Below are 23,127 nucleotides of genomic sequence, written 5' to 3'. Positions count from 1 at the left end.
GGTTCTCTCTTTGCTCCCCACAGAATAAGAGGGTCTGGGCTCAAACCCCATCAGGCCCCAGGTCGTGAGACCATTCCACATGCTGCCTGGCTCTTCTGCTTCTCCTTCCTGAGTCCACTTGACCTCAGGATCCAGCTGGGTGCAGGGTCCCTACCAGCTCAGCCTGAGATGCTGTCCCCAGGCAGTACCCTCATCCATCCCCAGGCCTGGCTCCCTCCCTTCAGTGCGAAAAAGCCAGTCAAGCCCTGCAGGTTTCTTCTTAATCAAGTCATGTGTACCCCTGACCATGCTGTGGGTGAACCAAGAAAGGAACTGGCATCTGCTGCCTTCGCCTCCCACCCCAGGGCACTGAGTCACAGGCTGGGACATGCACGAAGGGCTGGGCCCAGCACAGGTCAGCACTGTCTGCCTGACAGTGTCTCTCATTGTGTGTTCCTCCCTGAGGAAGGGTGACTCTGTATGTGTCACATCTCACCCAAACAGCCAGTGTCGTGGGACCCTAGGAACTCAGTGCAGGGCTCTGAGGGATGTCTCTGCACCTCGAACAAGGCCCGGGGGCAGGCTGTGCTGCCCTCAAGGGCACAGCCTCCTGGGTTAATGAGAGGGTGACTTGCAGTGCCCCAGGTACCACAGGCACTCTGCTCCTGGGTGCTCTTAAAATGCAGTCTCATTTTCACTTGATAATAGCCCTAGGTTGTATATTTTATCCTTGTTTTACAGATGAGAAAGTAAGGCGCAGTTCAGTTCACTCAGCCAGGAAAGGTCAGAGGGAGCAGGAACCTGGCTGGCCTGGTTCCCAACTTTCCTTTCTGCCTGGATCTGACCAAGTGTCAGGGCTTAACTCTCCCTTTGCCTTCAGAACGGCCAGAAGTGCCGCGCAGAGTCATTTGGTTCTCATCACGAGACCCTGAGCTCCCTGTTTTTCAGACACCCCTGATAGCAGTGTCCTCGCCTTTCATGTCTACTCTCCTGGGCAGGAAAGCCCAGGGAGCCAAGGTCCAGGGAGCCAAGACCCCCTGTAGAGTGATGTCGTGAAGACACCAGAATTCTTCCAGGTGGGTGTGGGAGGAGCCCATGGAACCTCCAGCATGGATGTTTCTAGAACAGGTCCATTCTGAATCCTACCACTTATTTCAGATGTCTAGTCAGGGAGCCAGTGAAATCTTATAATCTTGATGTTCTTAGCTAAATCTGAAAATACACACGATGGCATACTTTTTCAAGCACTCAGAACTTGCTGTCAATGTCTGTAAATCCCAGTGATGTTGGGAATTTGAAATGACTTGGGGTTGCAAGTGTCTAAAAACCCGGATACGGACCAGATTTTCTCGACCTCAGCGCTGCCCATATTTGGGTCTTGACAGTTCTTTGCTGAGGGGTCTGTCTGTGTACTGTGGAATGTTAAACAGAAACCCAGGATTCTATCTGCTACATTCCAAAAGCATCCCTTCCCCAGTTCTGACAACCAAAACTGTCTCCAGTATCACCCACTGTCCCTCAGGGGAGCAAACTCAGCCTGCTATACAAACCACATACAGCCTGTCCTGCGAGGCTGATCTCATGAAATTTTGACCGAAGGTGCCACCGTCCCTCTCCCTCCAACAGGGAAGATATGAATCCCCTCGGGAAGGAGTGTCTCAGAGCTGATGCTGCCTGACTTGGGAGGGAGGGTACAGGTGGCAGGAGCCAGGGGTGAGGGAGAGGAGTAGGAGGAGGAGTAGAAGCAGCAAGAAAAGACAATGGGAAAGCTTTTAGAAATAAGAAAGGTTTATTTAGCAAAAGCCACTAGACTAGTGACAACATCCAGGGAGTAAGTGCACTTACATGAACAGAATCTTTTCCCAGAGAGTTGAGCCAACAGAGTTAATGACACAACAGGTTTAGGAAGTAGAGGGCTGTGGGGTGGGGAGGAAGCAGTCAGGCGAAGAGTAAGTAAAGGGAATACATCTAAACAAGAGCATGGAGAGAAGTGAGGCTAAGACGAGGTTTTACAGAGAGCATCGAGAAAAGCAGGAGTAAAGGAGTAGAGTTTTCAGTCCCAAATACAGTCCATCTTGGTCAGAGAAATTCTTTTCTGGCTCCTCAGGTATGAGAGCCTCTGTGCCCAAGGGTTGGCTGGCACCTGGGTGGGCTGGGCAGGTGCCAATACGGTAGATGGCCCCGGTGTTCACTTGTCCTCCATACCAGGCAGAGCAGAAGGAAGAGAGGAAGGCAGGAGTTGAGTTAGCAGAGCAGGAAGCGAAGAGGGAAGAGGGCAGTAACACTGCTGGGAGAGCAGTTCAAGAATTCTCCCTTCCTGTCCAGCAAGTACTCACGGAGGCCCATGGCTGATGACCCTCGTCACCCATCTCTACACACCCAGCGTACACAGACTCGAGCCACACTGGGGAGGAGACCAACATGTGAACCAGTGCTCCATGAGGGTGTCGGGACAAGACAGAGAGGAGGCGGCAGAAACCACCAGGGAACGATCCAAAGGGGGGTTTGGAATGAGGTCCCTGGTCAGGTTTACAGATAACAAGTGTTCCCAATTCTTCCATCTCACCTCCTTTTCCTTCGAAAACTTTTCCAGACCCTTTTAGAAACTATGTTCTCCACCCAAACCTCATCCCAGCCCACACACACCTAATCCATTGGCTTCTGGCTTTATCCTCAGGCAGCGAGCCTGGAGAAGCCAGAGTTCTACCCCACCTAAACACCCAAATTATAAAGACAGAAGAGCCCCACATTCAAGGAAGCCCAGGTTAGGATTTTGTCTATCAGACAGGCTCAGCCAAGCTGGATTCCTTTGATTTCAAGGATTTCACTTTCCTGGTTCTTCCCTTTCCTATCTGGACCTACTTCCAACGGTTAATCAGGAGATACGACAAAATAAACAGAACCACCACTCTCCAACTAAATGTATATTAGGAAAGATCACACATCTACTGTTGAACCAAATACCCTGGAAATTCCCATTCTCTGGTCATTTCTCACAAGCTCGCCCATACATACCTTCCCTGACACGTGTATACACCAGCACATATACAGGCAGGCAGGTGCACACAAGTGCACGTGCACACACACGTGTGCGCACACACACACATGCACACACACGCCAACACCCTTTTCCACTTCTACTGACATCCTGGTGCATTGGGGGACATAAAGCTATGTTTATTTCTTTTAATTTGGACTTTCTGGTCAAGAAGAAATTCAACTGTATAAGTAAAGGGCTGCACTTTGGTTTATCTACATTAGAAAGCAAAGTTAGGGTTGTAGAACTCCACTTTGAGGCATCCACATCCTTACCAAACTGGCCTTCAAGTAATACTGCAGTTTAGATCTGTAGCTTGTCCAGGATAAAGACTCAGCCTTCTCTCCAGGCGCCATTCAATCTGTTACCAGTCACTTCTTGCCCTGCTGGAGCAAAAAAGCCCATCTTCCCTGCCCAGCCACTGTGCCAAGTGACAACCCTCATGCAAGGCCTGGATGGTAAAGTAAAAGAGTTGCATGTAGCACTTTTTACAGGTGTGCCCAAGGCTTGTACCTACAGAGAAGAGCCAATGGCAGCTTGGCATTGTCCCTAACCTAGTGGCAGTGATTCTGAGTGGACATAAACAGTCTAGCCACCTGCCTGTGTTCGTTTTTTCTTCTTCAGCAAAGAAGTGACCACTACTGCCCAGGGGAGGGGACAGGTTGAAAGGTAGGGCTGGGGGCTCAGGTCTCTCGCACAGAGGTAAGGGTACCACAAAGGCTTCAGCTGACACTGCCTCTGGGCAAGACATGGAGGAGAAAGGTCAGCTTCCCTGTCTCTATGAAGAGGCCGGGCTGGTGGTAGAAGGGGTTGGGGTTCCATTCTGAGAAATCTGTGGCAGAAAAGCACTGTCCTCCCCACCGGCTCCCACTCAAGAGCCTGGACAACATTCACTCCAGGTATCCCTCTGAAGCCACATCTAACACCCCACATCTAAATCCAATTCATTCAATAGCTTGTCGAGCATGACACCTCCCGATTCCACACTCACACCAACAGGACAGCCCTATCTTTCCCAGCACAGCGCATTCAACCTCTACAATCTCTGAAGGGCCCAGACAAGGCTCCCTCCCCTCCAAGGTCAGGGAGGGTTAGGCAACCGGTTGCATCCTGATACCCAAACAAAGTACCTGAGAAGGTACTGATGGCTTCCCTTTATGGTCAGGATCGTGGAGATGGGGGAGGGGGCACCACATGATGGACACAGGAAGGGCCTGATGACACAGCTGGCAGGGAGCAGGTCCTTCAGTAGCCTGGTGGTTCTGAAAGGGACCCTGTCCCAAGTCTTGGGTTTGGAAAGGCTTGCTAGCCCCCTCTAGTCACAACTAGGAGAGGGGAGACGCTTCACTCCTGGAATCCCATTGCTTCCCCACTTTAACCTCCAAAGCCAAATCCTGACCCTTTCCTAAACTGCACCCCCTCCAGCCCCAGGCGTCCATGGCCGTGCGCATCGGCCCGCCAGGGGCCCTTACACGGCCACCTCGTCGTCCAGGCTGTCCCCCAGCTCCTGCCTCTGCAGCACGTTCAGCAGGCGGGGCAGCTCCTCTGGGGACCATGAGTCTCGCTCGTCACTCTCGTCCGTGTTGGACTCATACTCTGAGGCGATGCCCGACTCGCGAAACTTGAAGAGCTCCAGGCCGCCCGGGAGCACGCTGTCCTCAGGCGGGAGGAAGCGGAAGCACTCCAGCTTCACCCAGCGCTCTCGCCTACCTAGGGGGCTGCCCGCCAGGGGGCCCAGGTCAGCCAGGCCAGCACCAGGTGGTGGTGAGGGCAGGTCCTCCGGCTTGGGTGTGGTGGGGTCACAGAGCACTGGCAGCGCTCCCGAGCGGAAGGTGATCTCCAGCAGGCTGTCCTGGGAACCCACTGCAAAGGAAGAAGGGGTATATTCAGGCCAAGGGGAGGGGCCAGTCCTCCGACACCAGGCCCTGTGGCATCCCTCCCTGACCTGGGCACTCCCTACAGTCTGCACCTTTAGCAGTGTGGTCGCCTTCCACCCTCACGCAGCCCTGGAACCCCAGGCTGGGAGGAGGCCTGCGACCACAAAGCATAACCACGTGCTAAGTGACCAGGGAGGTCTGTGAAAGCCTGGAATGAAGTGTTTGTAGGGAAAGGTTCAAGTTAATGCTGATTTACATCCTTGATAATGGGAGTCTGTAAGACAGAGCAGGGTCCCTGTAAACACAACTGAAAACATCCAGGGTGGCTGATAGGGTGGTGAAGTACACATACGCCCAGCCCAGGCCTGTGGGGCACTAAGCCTGCTGAGGCAGAGTCTCCATGGGTTGGGCTTGGGAATGCCATCATTTAAAACACTCACAGGCTAGTTTGGGGGTAACTAAAGACATAATAGGAAAAGCCTTAGTTTTACAATTTGACCTGGGTTTGGATCTTGGCTCCATGCCTTGGTACTCCTGTAACCTCGGCCTAACAACTTTTAATCTTCTGTGTCTGTTTTCTCCTCTGTAAAAGTGGCTTAATGACATAGCCACCTCCTGGCTTTGATGAGATCACGTCTCATCAATTCTAGCACAGGTTCTGGCACAGCAAGTCATCAATGGATATGAATGCAAACAAATGTCAAACATGCAAGCCCCAGATAAGCTCGTGAAGAAGGTCTGTCAATGTGCTGCTTTCCAGAACTTTCTAGTCCAGACTAAAAGTGGCCAGGTGCAGAAATAAGTATTCCAGTCCCAGGGTCAGGCAGCCTCTCCACTAACGAGCAGAGCGATGGCCACTCTCCTGCCTTCCCCGCCCATGTAGAATGCTACCAGGTCTGCTCTGAGACAGTGCTGTGAACTAGTGCAGTGAGCCTTGAGTCTGATGTCTCCCAGAGGGCCAGTTGTACAGTAGGTGCTCAGTATACTTCTACAGGAAAAGCCCTCTGAGAAAGAAATGGTACTTCAGGATGAGAGCACAGACCTGTGGCAGTGACAACTGGGCCACTCAAGACCAAGTCCAGGCACCGAGTAGGTGGCAGGCAGGTCCCCACTGGCCCTGTCACTCTAAAATTCCATGAAATGTATGGCTGATGAACAAAGCTGCCTTTGTTTTCTAGAATACCACAACATGAAAAGGTTCTGAAAAGCTGTAGGGGAAATAATGTGTATTTTTCAGACCCCCCGTAAGACAGGGATGGGCAGGGCCTGACTTACTGGCGCTCTGTCCTGATAGCTTCAGCTCCAGCTCCTGCACCTGCTTCACAAGCACAGAGATGTGCTGCAGCATGTCCTTGTTCTGCAGCAGGAGCTGGTGCACGCGGGCTTGGGCCTCCAGCCGTGCTGCAGCCTCCGCAGCCAGCTGGTCCTTCAGCAAGTGGACCTGCAGGGAGCAGGAGACAGAGGAGAGAGAGAAGATAGGACAGACAGGAGAGAGGGAATAAATGCAAACAAATATCAAGGAGGTTGGCAGGGACCAGAAGTGCTTTCCATATTCAATTCAAGTGAAGAGCCCTTTACAGGCAAAATGGGCACCTGAGCTAGCACTGCAGAGAGTGGGGAGCTGGGACACTGGCCTGCGGATTTCTGTAGGTCCCTCGTGAGTCACGGTGGGCTCCAGTGAGTGATTGAGAGTGGCAAGTAGGGAAGAGCCATTGCTGCCCCGCCTCTGCCCCTCAGCCTTATCAGGAAAATTCCTGCAGCACCTGCCATGTTGACGGACATGCCTTTTTTCATCTTGTCTTTTCAAAACCGAAAACTGATATGCTGACCCACTAGCTGAGAACAATTTCATGGTGAACCCTATATTTTCTCTCCCCTTCCTCACACCTAGCACCATGAGAAATGGGGAGCACTCCACACCCTTTCTACATTAGGGAAGGGGTCTTAGCAAAGCCTATCTATTTATGTCTGCTGTCAGCTCTTTGCCTGACTCTCCATTCCTTCTTTATTTCCATGGACTCTGCAGTCCTATTTCCCAGGACTGCTCCTCACCCCTGGGGGGGGGGGGGGAGGGCGTGTCAAATGTTTGCTGATAGATTCATAAATGTCTCTTCCAGTGCCTGGAAGGCTATGCTGAGCACTGAACAGGCTGTCTTCTGAGGGAGGAAGGGACCCCCCCCCATCAACTCTCAAGGCAGAGCAGCCAGGAAGAGCACACCCCGTAAGCTTGGGGCTCAGTGGGGTCTTTCTGGTATGCAATCTGGGAGTGGGGATAGACTTAGTGGGAGGATATGAGGGTGACTACTTTAAAACCCTGGCTTGAAGAAACTGAGTCACACAAGACAGTAATAATTCTCATTCATGTGACTCTTATCTAAGAAGAGGAAATGTGGGTCTCTGTGGAGGGTTGCAGAAGGCCCCCTGAAGAAAGGGAGCTAATGAATTTGGTAGCCTGGGCCAAGGTGGCTTGTGGGAAAGAGGGTTTTCCTTGGCCAAAACCAGTGTGTGGATAAAGACCCAGGACAGGATGACTGGAGCAGGGCAGGCAGGGAGGAAGGAAGAAGGGCCTATAAGGAAGCTGATTATTTTGCTCAGGTAACAAATGCTTGGGGTCTCTGGAGATCAGGTTGCTCCAAAGACACATTTTATCAGGGAGTAAAAGACCATGTCCAGCCGCAGTACAACAAGCCTGACGGGACCTGCCACCCGGCGTGGACCCCTCCTGCAGTCAGAATAACCCTTGGGGTACACAGGCTGCCTCCCTTACTCCCCCACGCAGATCTGAGGCCCTGGCCTTTCAGGGGGGCTTTGCTTCTAAGTGGATCTGCTAATGAGATTAGTTGCCATTTTCTATTAGTGACTCCCAAGGTTGGGTCTTTCTCCAGGGAAGGTCTGCTAAGGAATCTAAAAGAAATCTGGCCCCCTCAGGACTCTGAGGGAAGGAAGTGATATGTTAGTTATCAGTCTCATTTGCTGCCTCATAAAAACTAAGGAAAGGTCTAGAGATGGGTGAGAATAGGAAATGAGGCAGAGATAATATTTCAGTCTGGATAGAAGGTGACATGTAGCTATTAAGCCTTCACCTTCCTTGGAAATTAAGCACAGACTCCACCCAGGAGTCCCCCAAATCCTCTTGGTTCTAAAAAATGGGAAAATGGCCATGAGGAGGGCCCTCCAGAGTACCCCCAAAGGAAGAGTTGTCTTATACTCTTCCAGCTGCGAGTATCATTAATTATTTTAATAAAAGGAATACAGGAAGGCATCCACTGAACAGACAAATCATTAACCATTCCTTGGAAGAAAAAGAAACATGAGGTGGAGTAAAATTTTCAGTGCGTGTGAACAGAGAGCAGAGTATTTTGCTTCTGCATACAGTTAACCAGTACCTACATTGTTTCTGGCACAAACACACCACACCCTTGGGTGCCCACACTCTGCACCTGAACAACCTGATAGAACCGGCCATTGCAGGGTCCAACCAGGGCTGGAATGTTCCAGGGAGCTGGATAGTCCCTCTGTAACTGTCAGTAATTTCTCCATCTCAACAGAGAGGGCTGGTTAGAGGCTCATCATCTATGATTCTGTATCCGGTAGACACACTGGCCAGTACGAGGGGCTACTCATGAAAGGCTCTCTGAAGAAAGCCCCGAAATCCCCATTGGGAAACCAGGGAAATAGGATTAGGGACACAATAGAGTTCCCTGCTTCAGAAGCCAGGGAAAAGAAAAGTTGAAAGCTTCTTTTGCAGGCACCCCAGTTCCAGTGGTGGAATAGCCATCAGTCCAATCACCAAGTTCCTTGATGCTTCCCCCATAAATCCACAGGAACCAAGCACTATGAGAAAACACTCCTGAGTTTGAGTGTTGCTTGCACCAGAGTAAATAAAAATTTTGGCGTTGCAAAGGCAGAGTTAGAACATTTCAGGTGCTTTCAAGCCCTGGAGTTGCAGAGCACGCACTGGTGCACTGCCGCGGTCAGAGAACATCAGGCCCCAGGCTTCACCACCTCTACTGCAGCAGTTTGCGCCACAGGAAAACCCATGCCAGGCCACAATGAGACAGAATGGTCTAGACTTCTTTTACCATTTTAATAGTCCCTATGTCTTATAATATTTAGGTCTAGCCCTGAAGCACCGAAATAAGATGGTATTATTTCCAGCCCTGGCTTGGCGGTCTGCACTGGGGCCAGGCACTTGCTTCTTTAATCACACAACACAAAGAGAAAGCACTGACTCCTCCCCACCAGATGGGAAATATATTTTCATTTGGCCTTTTCTATTAAAGAATTAAACACCTTTTGCAAAGGTAGGCCATATTAATTTCTGGAAAGGCACAAGTTAATGTCTCCTTGCTGGGGCTCACCTTTGCAATCACTACTCTGGCCCTATAAGTCAGTGGAGGGCCACGCCTGGAGTGCAGTGCTCAGATGGTTGGCTGTGCATTCCAGTGATTGCACTACAAAGCATAACTTCAACCCTGCACCTCTGAAACGCTAACATCCACCCTCAACCCACCCCGCAGCACCAGACCACTGCCCACTCGCTCTCCGGCCTACTTGCCTGGACTCCAGCTCCTCCATGAGAAGTGGGGGCAGGGCCAGGATGATGTTAGGGAGCAGCAGGCACATGAAAATGGCAGTGGAGAGAACCAGAGCGATTTGCCCCCCTCCCCCAACACACATCAGACAAGAGCAGAGGCAGGCGGTGCTGTCTCACATGCATAAGGCAGGGGCCTGAGCAGTGCATCCAGGGCACCAGGGGCCGGGGGAAGCCATGAGGACAGAAGCTAAATTGAAGGCCTAGAGCGGGGGTGTGGGGTGTCTTTAGAGTGTTCCTCAAACTAACGACAGCACACACCATAGCAAAGCACAAATAATCACTTGCTTCTGAATAAGCACGAGTGGCGGCAGGTAGAAGAGAAATCTGTAAATAGCAACACCGAGCGGCACTAACATTTTCCTCACCAGCTAGGCCAGAAGTTGGCAAACCATGAAGGGATCTAGCCTACTTAGCTGCTGCCAGTCAGCCTCAGTGCCCAGATGAGTTCTGGAACTGGGCAGGCCCAGTCCACAACCATGCACGTGCCAGATACATCTAAACTCTAGTTTAAGGCTTTGCTCTACTCTTGTTTACCCACTGGAACTTCAAGTGCCAGGAAGCAGGAAGCTAGTGCAGCCAAGCAAGGGTCATGCTGGGTGGGGAAAGTGGTCAGAGGGGCGTGGGTATTCACTATTTATATGAGGGCCAACCTGGAATGCTTAAGAGCTGGGTGAACAGCACCTGTGCCCAGGTATCTTCCAGGCCAAAGAAGGCCTTCTAAACCAGCTCTGAATCAACTTGGGGTGAGCTGGGAGGGGTCTTGGCATATACCCCAAATAAGAGTACCATGGAGGAGACCTTAGCCTGGGTCTAGCAATAACCAAATCTTGCTGTGACAGTGACTGGTGATGGGGGTGCTGAATAACGGAACAAGGGACCCCAAGAAACTGTCTTTACCATCAGAGCTCTTCCCAGGAGTCCAAGAGAAAGGAAACGTGTTCTCCCCTGAAGCACTGAAGTTGCAGTAGTTGAAATTTTGGGGACTGCTGGTAGTTTAATGAAGACAAACAGAAACTTGCAGTTTGGTGGCAATGGAGACTGACAGAATAAGTAGGTGCTGACCTCGTACTGGACACCAAAATCGATCCTACCATGCAGACAGGAGGTGTGCTGGATTTGATCTATTTTAAATGCATGACAGATGCCAGGAAGACCTATCCATTAATTCACTCACAAATCCGATAAAATTTGTTAGACCTGAAGATGCAGATACTAACCAAAGTCCTTGGACCAAATGCTACAAAGAGTGGAAGAGAGAAACGTGTCAGAGGAACCTGTAATCTGAAGTTTGGATGAATGCCCTGGATGACAGAGGAGTGGAAAGTGAACTGAGAGGTGAAACACCTCCACTGCGTTCCTAGCTACTAGAGGAAGCTACAAACAGAAGGGACCAGAGGCCACCCTGGGGAGGGCAGAAAAGATAGAGGAGAGCATTCTAGAAGCTATCAGATGACCAGAAGGTCCTGTACGAACTGATGATTTTGCAAATCTACGATCCTTCTCAAGTCACTCACCAGTGTTCGCTACTGATGACTATAGCAGCCTTTCAATTACATCAATGCCCAAACTGAGAGTTGACTAAGGCACCACCAAGGGCACACAACAGATTTTGAATCAGAAGCTGCAGGTGCCCCACCCTCTCCAGTTTCACATATTCTAGGACAGAGATTAAAATAGGGTCAGGGCAGCAGTGATGTCCCATTGAGACAGAGGATTGATGATGCACCAGGAAACCACCCATAGGATGTCATCCTAACTGAGGCATCCTGTGTGAACATCTGGTAAACCTTCTGTCCCTCCCTTCCCTGTGTAGCAGTCAAGAGAGCAAATCCATCTTCACAGACCTAAAGTGTGAACAGGCTCCATCCTGCAACCTATGCAGGAATTCTGCTGCCAAGGTAATGCCAACTTCTTTATACCCACTGATGATGATGGAGCCAGAGAAAGAAGATTCAACAATGGGGACTCAGCCTTTGCATCTGTGCAGAGCATTCTTTAGAAAGGAAGGGATTATCTTGCATGGCCTTCCTCTAGCACCAGCATATCTTTAGGTGCTAATAACTTAGCACTAGAAGCTCCTTCTATTAAGAATAGAAATATTCTTAATGCCAATGACTAACTGTTCCTATCTATATAAACTAAATTCTAACTTGTGTTACTAGACTAGGTCTCACTGAGTAAAATCTGTCAGATGGGTTCCTGGGTTTGAATCCTCACTTTATCTAATAAACTCTTTGTCTAAATATCGTGGAGACTTTATTTTCAGTTAACCATGGTAAGTTAGAGGCCTTGGGCTTTTGCAGAATGAGTGTTCCCTTCCACAACTCTCATTGTTATGCAGATTACACACTTGCAAATAGTTTCTACAATACTGTGACTTAAGAGAAATATATATTTCTCATACCTGTTTGGTCTTCCTCCACAGTTTCTGTCTCTCAGCTCCCCAACACTTGGGATTTTCTGTGTTTTGTGAGCAATAAAGGTGTCTTTTGTGCTATTAATGGAAGTAACTTTTGGAAAACACCTGAGACATGTGTGGGCTTATTGCCATAGAAACCAAGAAGAGAGGGTGGGACTTGCAGCCCCATTCTCTGATTTCCTGGGAGGGGAGAGGGGCTACAGGTAGAGTTCAACTGCCAATAATTTAATCAATTTTTCGTAATGAAGACTCCACAAAAACCCAAGAGGAGGTGGCTCCAAGGGCTTCCAGACTGGTAAAGATGCGGGAGCTTCGGGGGAGTGTGGCATGCTGGAGAGGGCATGAAAGCACCTTTCCCATACTTTGCCCTATCATTTTTTTTTTTTTTTTTTACAACTGGCAGTTAATTTGTATCCTTTAGTATCATTTATAATGAATCAGTGATCTACTGAGTACACAGGTTTCCTGAGTTCTGTGTGTGCGGTCCTAGCAAATTAATGGAAACTGAGGTGGGTGTTCTGGGAACCTCTGGTTTAAAACTAACTGTCGGAAACACAGATAATAATCTGAGCTTGCCAGGGGCACATGAAGTTTAAGGATGGGCTCAGAGGACCCTGATTTTTATTCTTTTGGCCAGAGGTAAGGGCTCGCCTGGGGATCCTAGTGGGGTCTTGAGAGACCAAGTAATTAACCTGTGGGACCTGACACTATTTCCAGGTAGATAGTGTCAGAATTGAGCTGAATTCCTGGATGCCTTGTTGGTTTCTGAGAATTGCTTGCTGGTTGTGGGGAATGCCTTAGCTGGTGTTGCAAGTGAGCTGCAGAGAACACCAACTAAACACTTTCTCTTTAGTATTTAGCGGTGACTTCAAATTCAAATGCCTGATAATGTTCATCATGAATATGCATCAAGTCCATCCCTAGATAAATAATAATTACTTGGCAATTGATATGCTGATGGAGAAAAAAGTATGATGGTTGGAGAATGGATTTTTATTCAGTAGGAAACTTTGGGAAATGATGGTACAGCCCTGCTGCAGTGCTCGGGCTTTGTGCTCCTGTCAGCAATCACACAGTGGAGGATGGTAGGGAGGGGGTCTGGGGACCACCATGCCATCATTAACTAGCAGGGATGAATTTTGTTATCTGACAAAGAGGCATGATTCTCTCCTCCACCCCCACATTCCCCCAACTGCCAATGAAGAAGCCATCAGCCACACTGCTCCTCCTAGCAATCTTTGTCTCATGGTTAGAATATTTTTTAAAAGGCTCAAATAAACCTGGAGCACTGCCCCTCTCATGGAAACTCAGCTGACAAGACATCCATAGTGTCACAGTCGCAAAGGCTGTGTTATCAGAAATCTCTTCCAAACACACACAATGAGTGGAGCCAGCTAGGGCCAGGCTGCTGGAAGCTTCCTCAAGGTTGCATATTAAAAAGGACAGTACTGTCTGGGTGATTGTCCACCCAAGGTCAGGAGAAGAGTGAGCAGAAGAAATGGGGGGATCTGTCCCCTGATGTGAGAACACACAGAACCTCAGAGGTCAGTGTGGTCAAGCAGATTTAGAAAGTTGACACACAGCTGCCTTTCCAGATCTCTCACCAACACCCCCAAGCCAAAGGCCCTGCCTCTCATGGCCTTCATCTACCTTAACTTTAGCTGACTTCCCCCACAGGGTCTGGTCTGTGAGTGACAGGACTGATGTGTCTCCCCACCCCCTGACTGCACACTGTCAGGTGAAGTTTGGGTGAGCAGGACCACGGCCCTCTGCAGAAAGCAAGCAAGGGAATCCTGGTTAAAAAGTAGCACGGGAAGTCGAAGTCCGCTTGTCCCTTTTCACAAAAAGCAGGGGCCTCACAAGTCTTTGGGGGTTCAAAGACTACATTGCTCTGGAGATGTAAACTGATCGTTCTCATTATGGTGCAAATAAAACACCTAAGTTCCTATAAGTTAAATGCCATTATAATGAATTCTCAGGCCAAAACGGTGCCAAATACTGCCTGGAACAAAAGGATCGCCACGGAGGCGAGGAAATCTGTGTGGACAATGTGGTTGGTACACCAGGTGGGAGTCTCTGCAAGGGAGTTGGGCACAGATTCACACTTTCAGCTCTTTTAAGAGTGGCATCACAAAGCAGTCACCCCCGTCCTGACCCCACAGGAATCTCCCAGGAAAAGAAGGCAGGAAAAGGGGGGCAGCATCATGTGCATCCTGTTCCTTGGTGAGTCTGAATCAGTATCCAACAACATCCAGCCAAGCCAGCCAAGCCCAGCTCAGAGTGGGGATACACAGGAAACCAAAATGTTTCTTTCCATTTCTTCTGCATCCCCCATCTGGCCCTTCCTGCCGCCCTACCCCTGCTCCCCAACAAGCAATGATCCAACAGCACGAGCGCCCCCTACGGCTCCCTAAGTGTTACACCTGCCCTGAGCCCCTCGCTAGGGAAGGCGTGTCAAGCCCATGAGGGTGGAGCCTGCGAAGTAGGCAGGAGGCGGAGAGAACCTGGGCCACAGCCACTTGTGTCTGCTGCTGCTGCTGCTGGAGGAGCTGCTGGAGGAGCTGCATCTGGTGGTGGGTGGAGAGAGGTGCCCCGCTGCTTGGGGCCTTCAAGGAGGAAGAGGGCAGCAGCATCCTGGGTGAGGCTGTCAGCACCGGCTCCTGGGCAGGCGGCGAGACCTGGCAGAAGAGGAGAGCAGGCAGGCGTTACCCCGCAGGGGAGCACAGGCGTGGGGGTGGAACTGTCCATTTAACCAGGAGCCAGAAATGTACATCTGCCATGGAAATATGGACGGGAAACCCTAGTGAGGAGGTGGGGTGACCGCCTGGCTAGAGTCCCGGTCAGAAGTCTGATTTGCACACTGGGGTAACCAAGGTGTTGGGGAACAGCAATGCTGCCCCATTTCAAGCCATCACTTCCAATAAAACCATGTTGTGAGTCATTTGAAGTTCTGGACTTAGAAGGCTCTACCTAACACACCATCCTAAGTCCCACCATAAAAAGGGGAGCCCTTAGGGGTCCCTCCACCAGGGCCTGCATATCTCTCCAGAGCTGATCACTGGAGGAGGGAGGCGGCTCTAGCCCACCAGACCCTCCCTCAGGGACAGCCACCAGGAAGGAAGTCTAGACACCCAAAGAGACAATTTCCAGATGGATTTCGCCTTTAGCTGAAAGCAGTTTGTCTCCTGACCCTCTCCCACATCCAGCATCTCTCCAATAAGCCACGACTAGTAGCCTCTCCAATCCAGAGACTTCCAGTGCAGGGAGAGTCCTCTGCTCGCCCTGACTAGGATGTGCTGGAGGAAGGCACGCAGTAACAAGGACACTGCCACGTGCTGAGGACAAGCTGGTGTCAAGGAAAATACCAGGCAGGCATTTGGAACTGAAAGGCCCTCCAGGCTAGATAGACTTCTGCTTCTGCTGATCCGGTCTAAGGATCTCACCTGACAGAGGTGCATGCAAGATGGGGACAGGGACGGGATACAGAGAAGGTGGACCTAAGTGCAAGGCCAGGCATTCAAATTTTCCCTCTGGGCTTTTTGTTTGCTTTGTCTTCAGGTTGGAAGCTGGTCTCATGCTCTTCGTTTCTTAATCTGAATAGTAATTTTGGGGTTCCTGTCATCTCACCACAAGGGGGAGGCTGGAGGTGACCAGGCCTCTCAGTGTCTATCTCCAGCGGCCCAGTGAGCAACCTCGCAGAGCTGTCGCATGGGACACAGCCACAGACAGAGAGGCCCAGAGCACTCCCCTCCCCAGCAAGCCCACAGGACCCCATCCCATCGAGGCATACACGGGTATTGTGTAGGAATGAGGTACCATCAAGGGCTTTTGGAAAGAAGTGGGCTGAGCACCAGGACACCCTGGAGGGCGATGCAGGTCTGGAGTGAGCTCAGCAGCATCCTGACACATAGCAGTGTCCCCATTACTCAGGTCCCTCTGGGAGAATGGAAAGTGCTGGGGACACTTGCTCTCCCGGCCTGGTGAGGGAGAGGGGTGACTGGTGAAACAGGCTGAGACACAGGCCACTCCGGGAGGTGGCACTCGTGCAGGGTACCTGCATGAACCACCACCTCCTGCCTACCTTGGCATCTGCATGTGGGCCTCCTTCCTTCCCTACAGCGTCCAGATCAGTCACACCACGGCTGAATTCCAGGATGTCGTTCCCTGGGAGGGGTACCTCCACCGCGTCGATGTCGGTCTCCTCTGCGGTGGCTGTGGAGGCCCTTTCGGCTCCAGTGAGCTGACGGCCTGCGGGGCAGTGGGGAAGGCAGGGAAGAAATGGTGACACCAAAAACAATGCCTTCTTTTCTTGACACTTACATTTTCACTGATGCCACTGGCCTGGTAACCTTACCACTTCTCTTCTCACTCAAGTACAATCAATTTCCGATCCAATAAGAGGTTTCCATTTTAGTAGCTTTCAAAAGCTCAGAACCACAGGTATTTCCTCAAGTCCACAAGTGACTACTTTGCTACGCTGAAGTGATGTTTGGACTGACAGGGTCTGGAGACCCTGGAAGAAGGGGTGACAGTCATCTCGACTCCATCCTGGCTGAGGTATGGAATCTACTGGGGAAAGAGTCCTAACTGGCATCCAGAGACAGTGGGTTCCCAGTCAGGACCCCAAAGGGCTTCAGATCAGGGAACGTCATCATCCTTCCAGGCCCATTTTCAACCCCAAAAGTAGAGGCTGAGTTAGATGGATGCAGAGATACAGGTGACACAGTCTCTCCCGCCCTCAGAGTCTCAGTTTGACTCACTCAAGGAGTCGGAGCAAGCAGGGTGGAGTCTGCAGAAGGCAGCATGGAGGAGAGAGCTGCTACACCATGTCAAGTCCATCTACCCCCCACTTCTCCTCCAGGGACTCAAGGACCATGGCAATGATCACAAGCACAGCCTGCACACAAGGACCTGCGCGGGACTTCTTTCTTCATTTCCTGCTCTTCTCTTTCTGGGACTCTACACAAACATTTGGTGATTCCTTGGCATTTCACAGCAAACATATTCTCTCTCTACAATTAAGATCAGGCTCATGACTACTGTCCCCAAATAGGATTTCTTAAAAGTTTCCAGAGACCAAGCATCAAGTGTAAAATGGAAAAGCTTCATCTGGGCAGAATGACGAAGTGAATTCCCTGACCCTCAGGCTGACCCAGAGAACCAGGCCTGGGATGTCTGAGGGCCTATCCCGTGGAATGGACGGTTCTACAGGACATGCGTCCATGGAGTCATCTGGGGAAGTGAGCCTGGAACTAGAAAGCAAGCAGTGTGCTTGGTTCTCCCTTGGCTACTCCCACGTGGGCCAGGGAAATACCTGGAAGGGTGTGATGGTGTCACAGAAAGGACAGCCTGGGTCAAGGCCAGGGGTGTCCCTGCCCTGCTATCAATCAGCTGTGGAGCCAGGGTGGGGACTGGCTTCTACCACTTCTGATCCAGAAGTGGATGACAATGGGGAGGTTTAGTCTGAGAGAATGGGCTGGCAGACAACTCACTATTTCTTAGCAGGTGGATGGGGTGGGAACTGAGGCCCTAGCTCTTCATGCCCTTGGAGGACTGAAGGAGAAACAGGCAAACTTTTGAGCAGGAGACCATTCTGTGGTCCCCAGGGGAGGTGCCTGGTACAGCCATGGTGAGTTCAGCACAAGGCTGTGGGCATGGCTGGCGGTGTTTCCCTTTCTGGTCTAAGGCCAGGGCTGTCTCATTCATTGCTTCCCAAGGACTGGCACAGAGAAGGTATTTGCTAAATTCCAACAAAGTTGAAATGGTGCTGTGCCCAGGCAGCAAAGAGGGGAGCAGGTCTTAGGAGGAGGCTGCCGCCCCTGCACACACTGCCCAGGGACCCTAAGGACGTCTAAGCAGCCCCACCCCACCCCAGGATCTGGTGATGCTCCCAGCAGAAGCTGGGAGACAGCGGAAAATCTCTCAGGTTCTCACTCTGCTTCTGGGGGATCATTCTGTTGTACTAGTACCTGAGGCTGTGATAAGTGAGTTAGAAGGCATGGGGCTGCTTTCTGAGAGACTTCCTGCCACCCCCTGGGTCTCCGAAGCTCACAAGCACAGCCTCGTAGATTTCATGTAGTCCTGGGTGGAGATCAGTACAGTGAAGATCTGTCAGACTAGGCAGAGGAAAGCCAGGTGGACAGGAAGAGCACACTGGATGTAGGGCTACGATTACCGTGCGCTGCTCGCATGTCAGATAAGATCTGGAGGAGGGAACTCACTGCGGATGTTTCTGGCTGTCTTCAGGGCCTATTCGACAAGGCAGGAAATCTGGTATTTTCAGCCTTCCTGGCATCTTGAAGCCCAAAGCATAGGAAACCAGGAAATGTGTGGGATGGGGCCGGATGGATTCCAAAATGTGAGAGTGAAGACTGAACATGGGGTGGGGAGCGTGGCTTGCTTATTTAAATCATGTCAACTTGACATGTCCAATGGTTAACGGAAGCCATGAGATAGATGTTATGTTATTTATTCTATACGTACTGATCAAGCATAAAGGTGAATAAGCAAATCTGTGCCTTCAGTGTCTCCCCAGCCTGAAGGAGGAAACACAGAAATCACAGATGCAGCAGGAGTCTGGGTCCCTCTGAGGAGCCATGCGAAGTACTGGACCCCAGAAGAGGAACATCTACCTCACACGGGGTTAGAGAAGCCAGGGAAGGGAGAATACCTGGAGCAGGGGTGCCAGCAGGGGCAGGTGAGGTGGCCATGGAGGCAGAGGGCGAGGTGAGGACAGGGAGGTGCAGGAATCCATGGTAGCGCAAAAGTAGCAGCTTAAACTTAAATAGCACTTAATATGTTCCAGGCACTGGTTTAAGGGTTTCACATGGATTAAGTTATTTATTCTCATGACCACCCTAACAGGGAGGCACCTGTTACTATCTCTATCTGAAAGGTGAATAAACTGAGGGAGGAGCAGGTAGGGCTGTGCTCAAAACCTGCTGTCTGGCTCCAGCAGGCTTAGTACTTGCACTGGGACACCACCCTATGCCCATGGGCTTTCTGCTCCTTGTGGTCCCAACTGTTCCCACCTCCCCTCCTTAATCTTCTTCATTGCCTGGACACTCTCTGAAAAGAACTGGCTTATCTGCCGTTTGTTTGCACCCCATTCTGAATGTAAGCGCTTAGCCAGCAGGATGTTGTCCTGTTGACAGTGTCCCCAGAACCAAGAAGAGCCTGCCATACCAGGGATAAACATCTTGATAAACATCTGGTGAATGAAGGAAGGCCCTGAAATTAAAAGAACAGCTTGGGCAGCATCACCCTATGGAATGGTGAGGGAGCAGGTGGGAGAGCAGACGGGCCAGGACTGAGCTGTGCTTGCCTTCTGCGCGGGCAGTGCCAGGTCCGGCAGCCCTAACAGGCACACAGAAAACACTGAATCCATAGCCCTGGGTAGAAGTGGCAAGGAGTAGGCTTTTAAGCAGCTCAAGTCTTCCAAAGGGCTCCAAGCCTGTTGCAGTGGCAGACTTGTCTGCTGCCCGGGAGGAGGGCCGCTTCCAAGGGGATGAGACTCTCCTGGGAAACCCTGCAAGGGGCAGAGCCATGGACATGCAACAGGAGTGGGACCCACCTGGCTCAGAGCCCCAGGGACTGGCCAAGGGCAGAGCTGCCAGAAGATACAGCTCCCTCCGGGTAGGAACAGCGGGAAGAAAGGAGAGGAGGAAAGGCAGGTGCACAGCACAGAGAGGCGTGCGTGCACAAGGAAAGAGAACAGCCTCTCCCGAGACTCCAAACAGTGCTCAACCCAAAAAGGAAGCATGGACAAGACATCAAAGAGCAAAGCCCCTGCACTTGCAATTCCTCTCAGTAAACAAGCTTCCCCCACCCTCTCCTGCCAGCACATCACGTGGGCAGGAAAGATAAACACGGCCTTAGATGAAACTAAAGTGGAAGGAGATTCTGGTAAAGGAAAAAAATAAACAAAACAAAACACGAAACAAAACCAAACCCAGGACAAATGCCAAATGGCAGTTTCACTCTGGAGCTTCAGGGTTCCCCACACTGAGAAAAATCCTGATGGGGCCAGCAAATGTTCCTCGGGGAGCCCTAGGGAAAGAAGAAACTGTTTCCAGCAGTTTATTGTCAGTCAGAAAACAAGTGGGGCCGTGCAACAAGCAGCCTGTCATTTGTTGTTTTTTAAAATTTTTGAATTAGAAAAAAATTGAAATGATATTGATTGATTCCGTATGTTTCAGGTATACAGCATTATGTTTGGATTCCACCCACCACTGTCACTGACACCCCAACACATACACCTGCTTTCCCCACCTTCCCGATGACCCCCAACCCCGTAACCACAGACCTGTTCTCTGAATCTAAGCATTTTTGTTTTGTTTAGTTCCTTTGTTTGCTTTGTTTGTCTTCCACATGAGGGAAATCATATGGGTATTCTCTGACATCTCACTAAGCAATATCCCTTGTAGGCCAATACATAGTGCCAATGGCAGGATTTCACCTTTTTATAGCTGAGTAGTATTCCATTGCATGCATACCACACCTTTAACCAGCCCTCTTCATCGGGTGCTTAGGTCATTTCCATCTCTTGGCTATTTGAAAGGAAACACTTCCCATCCCAGATCTGTCCTATTCCAAACTCTCATGTTCAAGGTGGCTTTAGTTTCATGGCCCCGGCCAACGGCTCCACACCGCAATCAGAGCACAGCTGATTAGTCGTTCAACTTGGATCTGTCATGAAATCGAGACTACAGAGATCCTGTTCACCCCCCTCACTGCAGAGATGGGGTCATGAGTTTCAGACTCAGAACTGGAAAACCCGTTAATGGCTAATCTGTATTTACAGTGTACTATGTGCTTGGCACGATGCTGACTCGCAGGCATTGTCTCACCACACCTGGAAGATAAGAAAGCTCCAGGGACACTATGAAATTGGCAGAGAATCACCAGAACCCAAGCTGCTTTTCTAGACTCCAGGCCTCTCTCTGTCACACCACACAGGCGCTGCATTTCTGGGAAGGGTAATTTCATGTGCCTACTCGGCTGACCCATGGTGTCCAGATATTTGGCCAAACATTCTAAGTGTTGTGATGAAGGTATTTTTTAGATGAGATTAACATCTAATCTTTACATCAACAGACTCAGTAAAGCAGATTATCTTTCCAATGAAGGAGGGCCTCATCCAATCAGTTGAAGGTCTTAATTAAAAACAAAAAAAAAATGATTTCCCTGGAGGAAGAGGGATTCCACCAGCAGATCACCCTTGAAGTAGAACTGCCATAGCTCTTCCCTGGGGTTCTAGACTATAGCTGACCCTGTATATATATATATATATATTTTTTTTTTTTTTTTTTTTTTTTTTTTTTTGCATAGAAGAACTAGGGTGTAGGTCAGAGATGGGGGGTGAGAGATTCACCAGAGACAGAGTGGGGAGCAGAACAGGCAGATTGACTGAAATACACTGTTGAGGGGAGCAGCCGGCGAGACAGGAGAGGTCTGCTGCGCCATGTGGGTCATCTCCCTGGCCGAGGATCGAACTCAGGCCGCAGTAGTGAGAGCGCTGTGACTTAACCCCTAGGACACCAGGGCGGTGGTCCCCACCATACCCCCAATAGATTTTGGACTTGCCAGCCTCCAGGATCACGAGAGCCAATTTCTTAAAATTGATATTTTGTAAGTGTAATACTTATGAGTATATGTATGTGTGTATATACATGTGTATGCATGCATGGACGGTATGTGCACAAGTACGTGTGCACATGCACACACATGCGTCTACCTGTGTTGTTCTGTGTGAATGTGTATGCACACACGTGTTATGTGCATATGCCTGTGCATATATAGGTGTGTGGATATGTGTATATCTCCCTGCCTGGTACAATTTACATGACTCCACAGGCCATATCCTCATTTACACAAGGAGAGGATGACTGCTAGGATGACTCACAGCGAGCACAACAGCCCATGTTTGACCTCCTTGAAGAGACACACTTGGGGCTTTATTGACATCAAACTTTGAAAAAACTACTGGGTCTGATGGGTTTTCCTAAAATGGACCCAGATGTCTGTAGCAAAAAAACATCAATTAGACTGTCTTTAGAGGAAGTGGTTAGAGACCATGCCATGGGGCTGCGGTCTCACACCTACTACTGTGAACTGAGGAAATGACCACCATGGGTCATCAAAAGGAGAGGGGCACATGGCTGCTGGGTCCATGACAGCAATGCTGAGCATTTGTCACAGCTGCAAGAGCAAGGCCGGCAGGTCTCTGTCTGCGCCGAGGCCATCATCACTCACCATCCTTATCCTGGTTCAGCCGGCCAGTCTCCAAGGTTTAATCATTCCATTCTCCTGATCTCCGTACTCTAAGGTCATCATTCCTCATCAAGGGGGATCAATACTTCCTGCTGAGATCCCTTATCTCATATCCAATCTGGCACAGGGTAAGCATGAATACAGTCTGCTGATGGTGACTGAGATGAGGGCATCCCCAGGACACAGGCATGTGTGTCTGTATGTGTTGTATACAAGCGTGCATTCCCCACATTCCAAAGACAGAGCACAATATACGTCTGGTAAACAGTGGAGCGAAGTAGGCATGGAGTGAAGAGCCAAGGGCCAGGTGGGAAGAGAACACACGGACCTAGGGAATAGTGATCATAGTTTCTGGAAGGGAAGACGATGGGGCAGTGGGAGCTAGTTGCCAGGCTTCTCAGGAGATGGGATGCTGAGGGTGTCTGTCTGGGATACGCACGGACCCTGAGCAGAGGGACATGAGGACAAGGCTGTAAGTTACAGGGTGCACTCGGGTGGGAAGGAGCTTGGGGTGTGAGGGGAGGAAGAGACTGAAAGGGGGAGGTCCTCGCTGATGTCCAAAGAGAGGCCACACAAAATGAGGTTGTCCACAGCATCACTGGAAATCACATCAGCCCATGCTACACAGCTGACCCCCGCTGGGCTGGAGGATGCACAGTGTAGCTCCCGTTGGGGGGATAAATAAGGCACCCCACCTCTCACCCCCACCCCCTCAGAGTAGACTGCAGGAAACACTGTAACACGCTCCTGGCAGCTCTTCTCTCACAGGCCAAACCACTGCCATCCTCACCTCCTGGGGCATGCAGCTGAGCAGCAGGTTCTAATTAGGTGTCTGGAGACTCGAGCAAGCTCCTCAGATGGGAGTTCTGTGATAATCGCAAGGTCTATAAACACTCAGCCTCTGGGCCCTCTTCCTTCCACTCCAGGCATAAGTGGTTTCATCGAG

The 23,127-nt window shown here is 50.5% G+C and overlaps 1 protein-coding gene across 10 annotated transcripts in view; it reads right to left on the bottom strand.

The window, feature by feature from the left end:
* LOC119241340 (uncharacterized protein C1orf226 homolog) overlaps window positions 1–23,127 on the bottom strand; it is a 270,987-nt gene that overhangs the window by 12,188 nt on the left and 235,672 nt on the right. For all 10 annotated transcript variants that reach the window (XM_054693513.1, XM_054693511.1, XM_054693512.1 and 7 more), the window contains 4 exons: window positions 15,991–16,157; window positions 14,414–14,587; window positions 6,169–6,334; window positions 4,727–4,879 (listed from right to left, as the gene is read on the bottom strand). In XM_054693513.1, coding sequence (XP_054549488.1) covers window positions 4,727–4,879; window positions 6,169–6,334; window positions 14,414–14,587; window positions 15,991–16,157 — 660 coding nt within the window. The remainder of the gene's footprint in view (window positions 1–4,726; window positions 4,880–6,168; window positions 6,335–14,413; window positions 14,588–15,990; window positions 16,158–23,127) is intronic.

The sequence above is a fragment of the Talpa occidentalis genome, unplaced genomic scaffold, assembly GCF_014898055.3.
Source record: "Talpa occidentalis isolate TD23 unplaced genomic scaffold, MPIMG_talOcc4v2.1 talOcc4.12, whole genome shotgun sequence".
NCBI lineage: Eukaryota > Metazoa > Chordata > Mammalia > Eulipotyphla > Talpidae > Talpa > Talpa occidentalis.
Note: the sequence above shows the minus strand (reverse complement) of the source record. Positions and strands in the feature narration are given on the sequence as shown.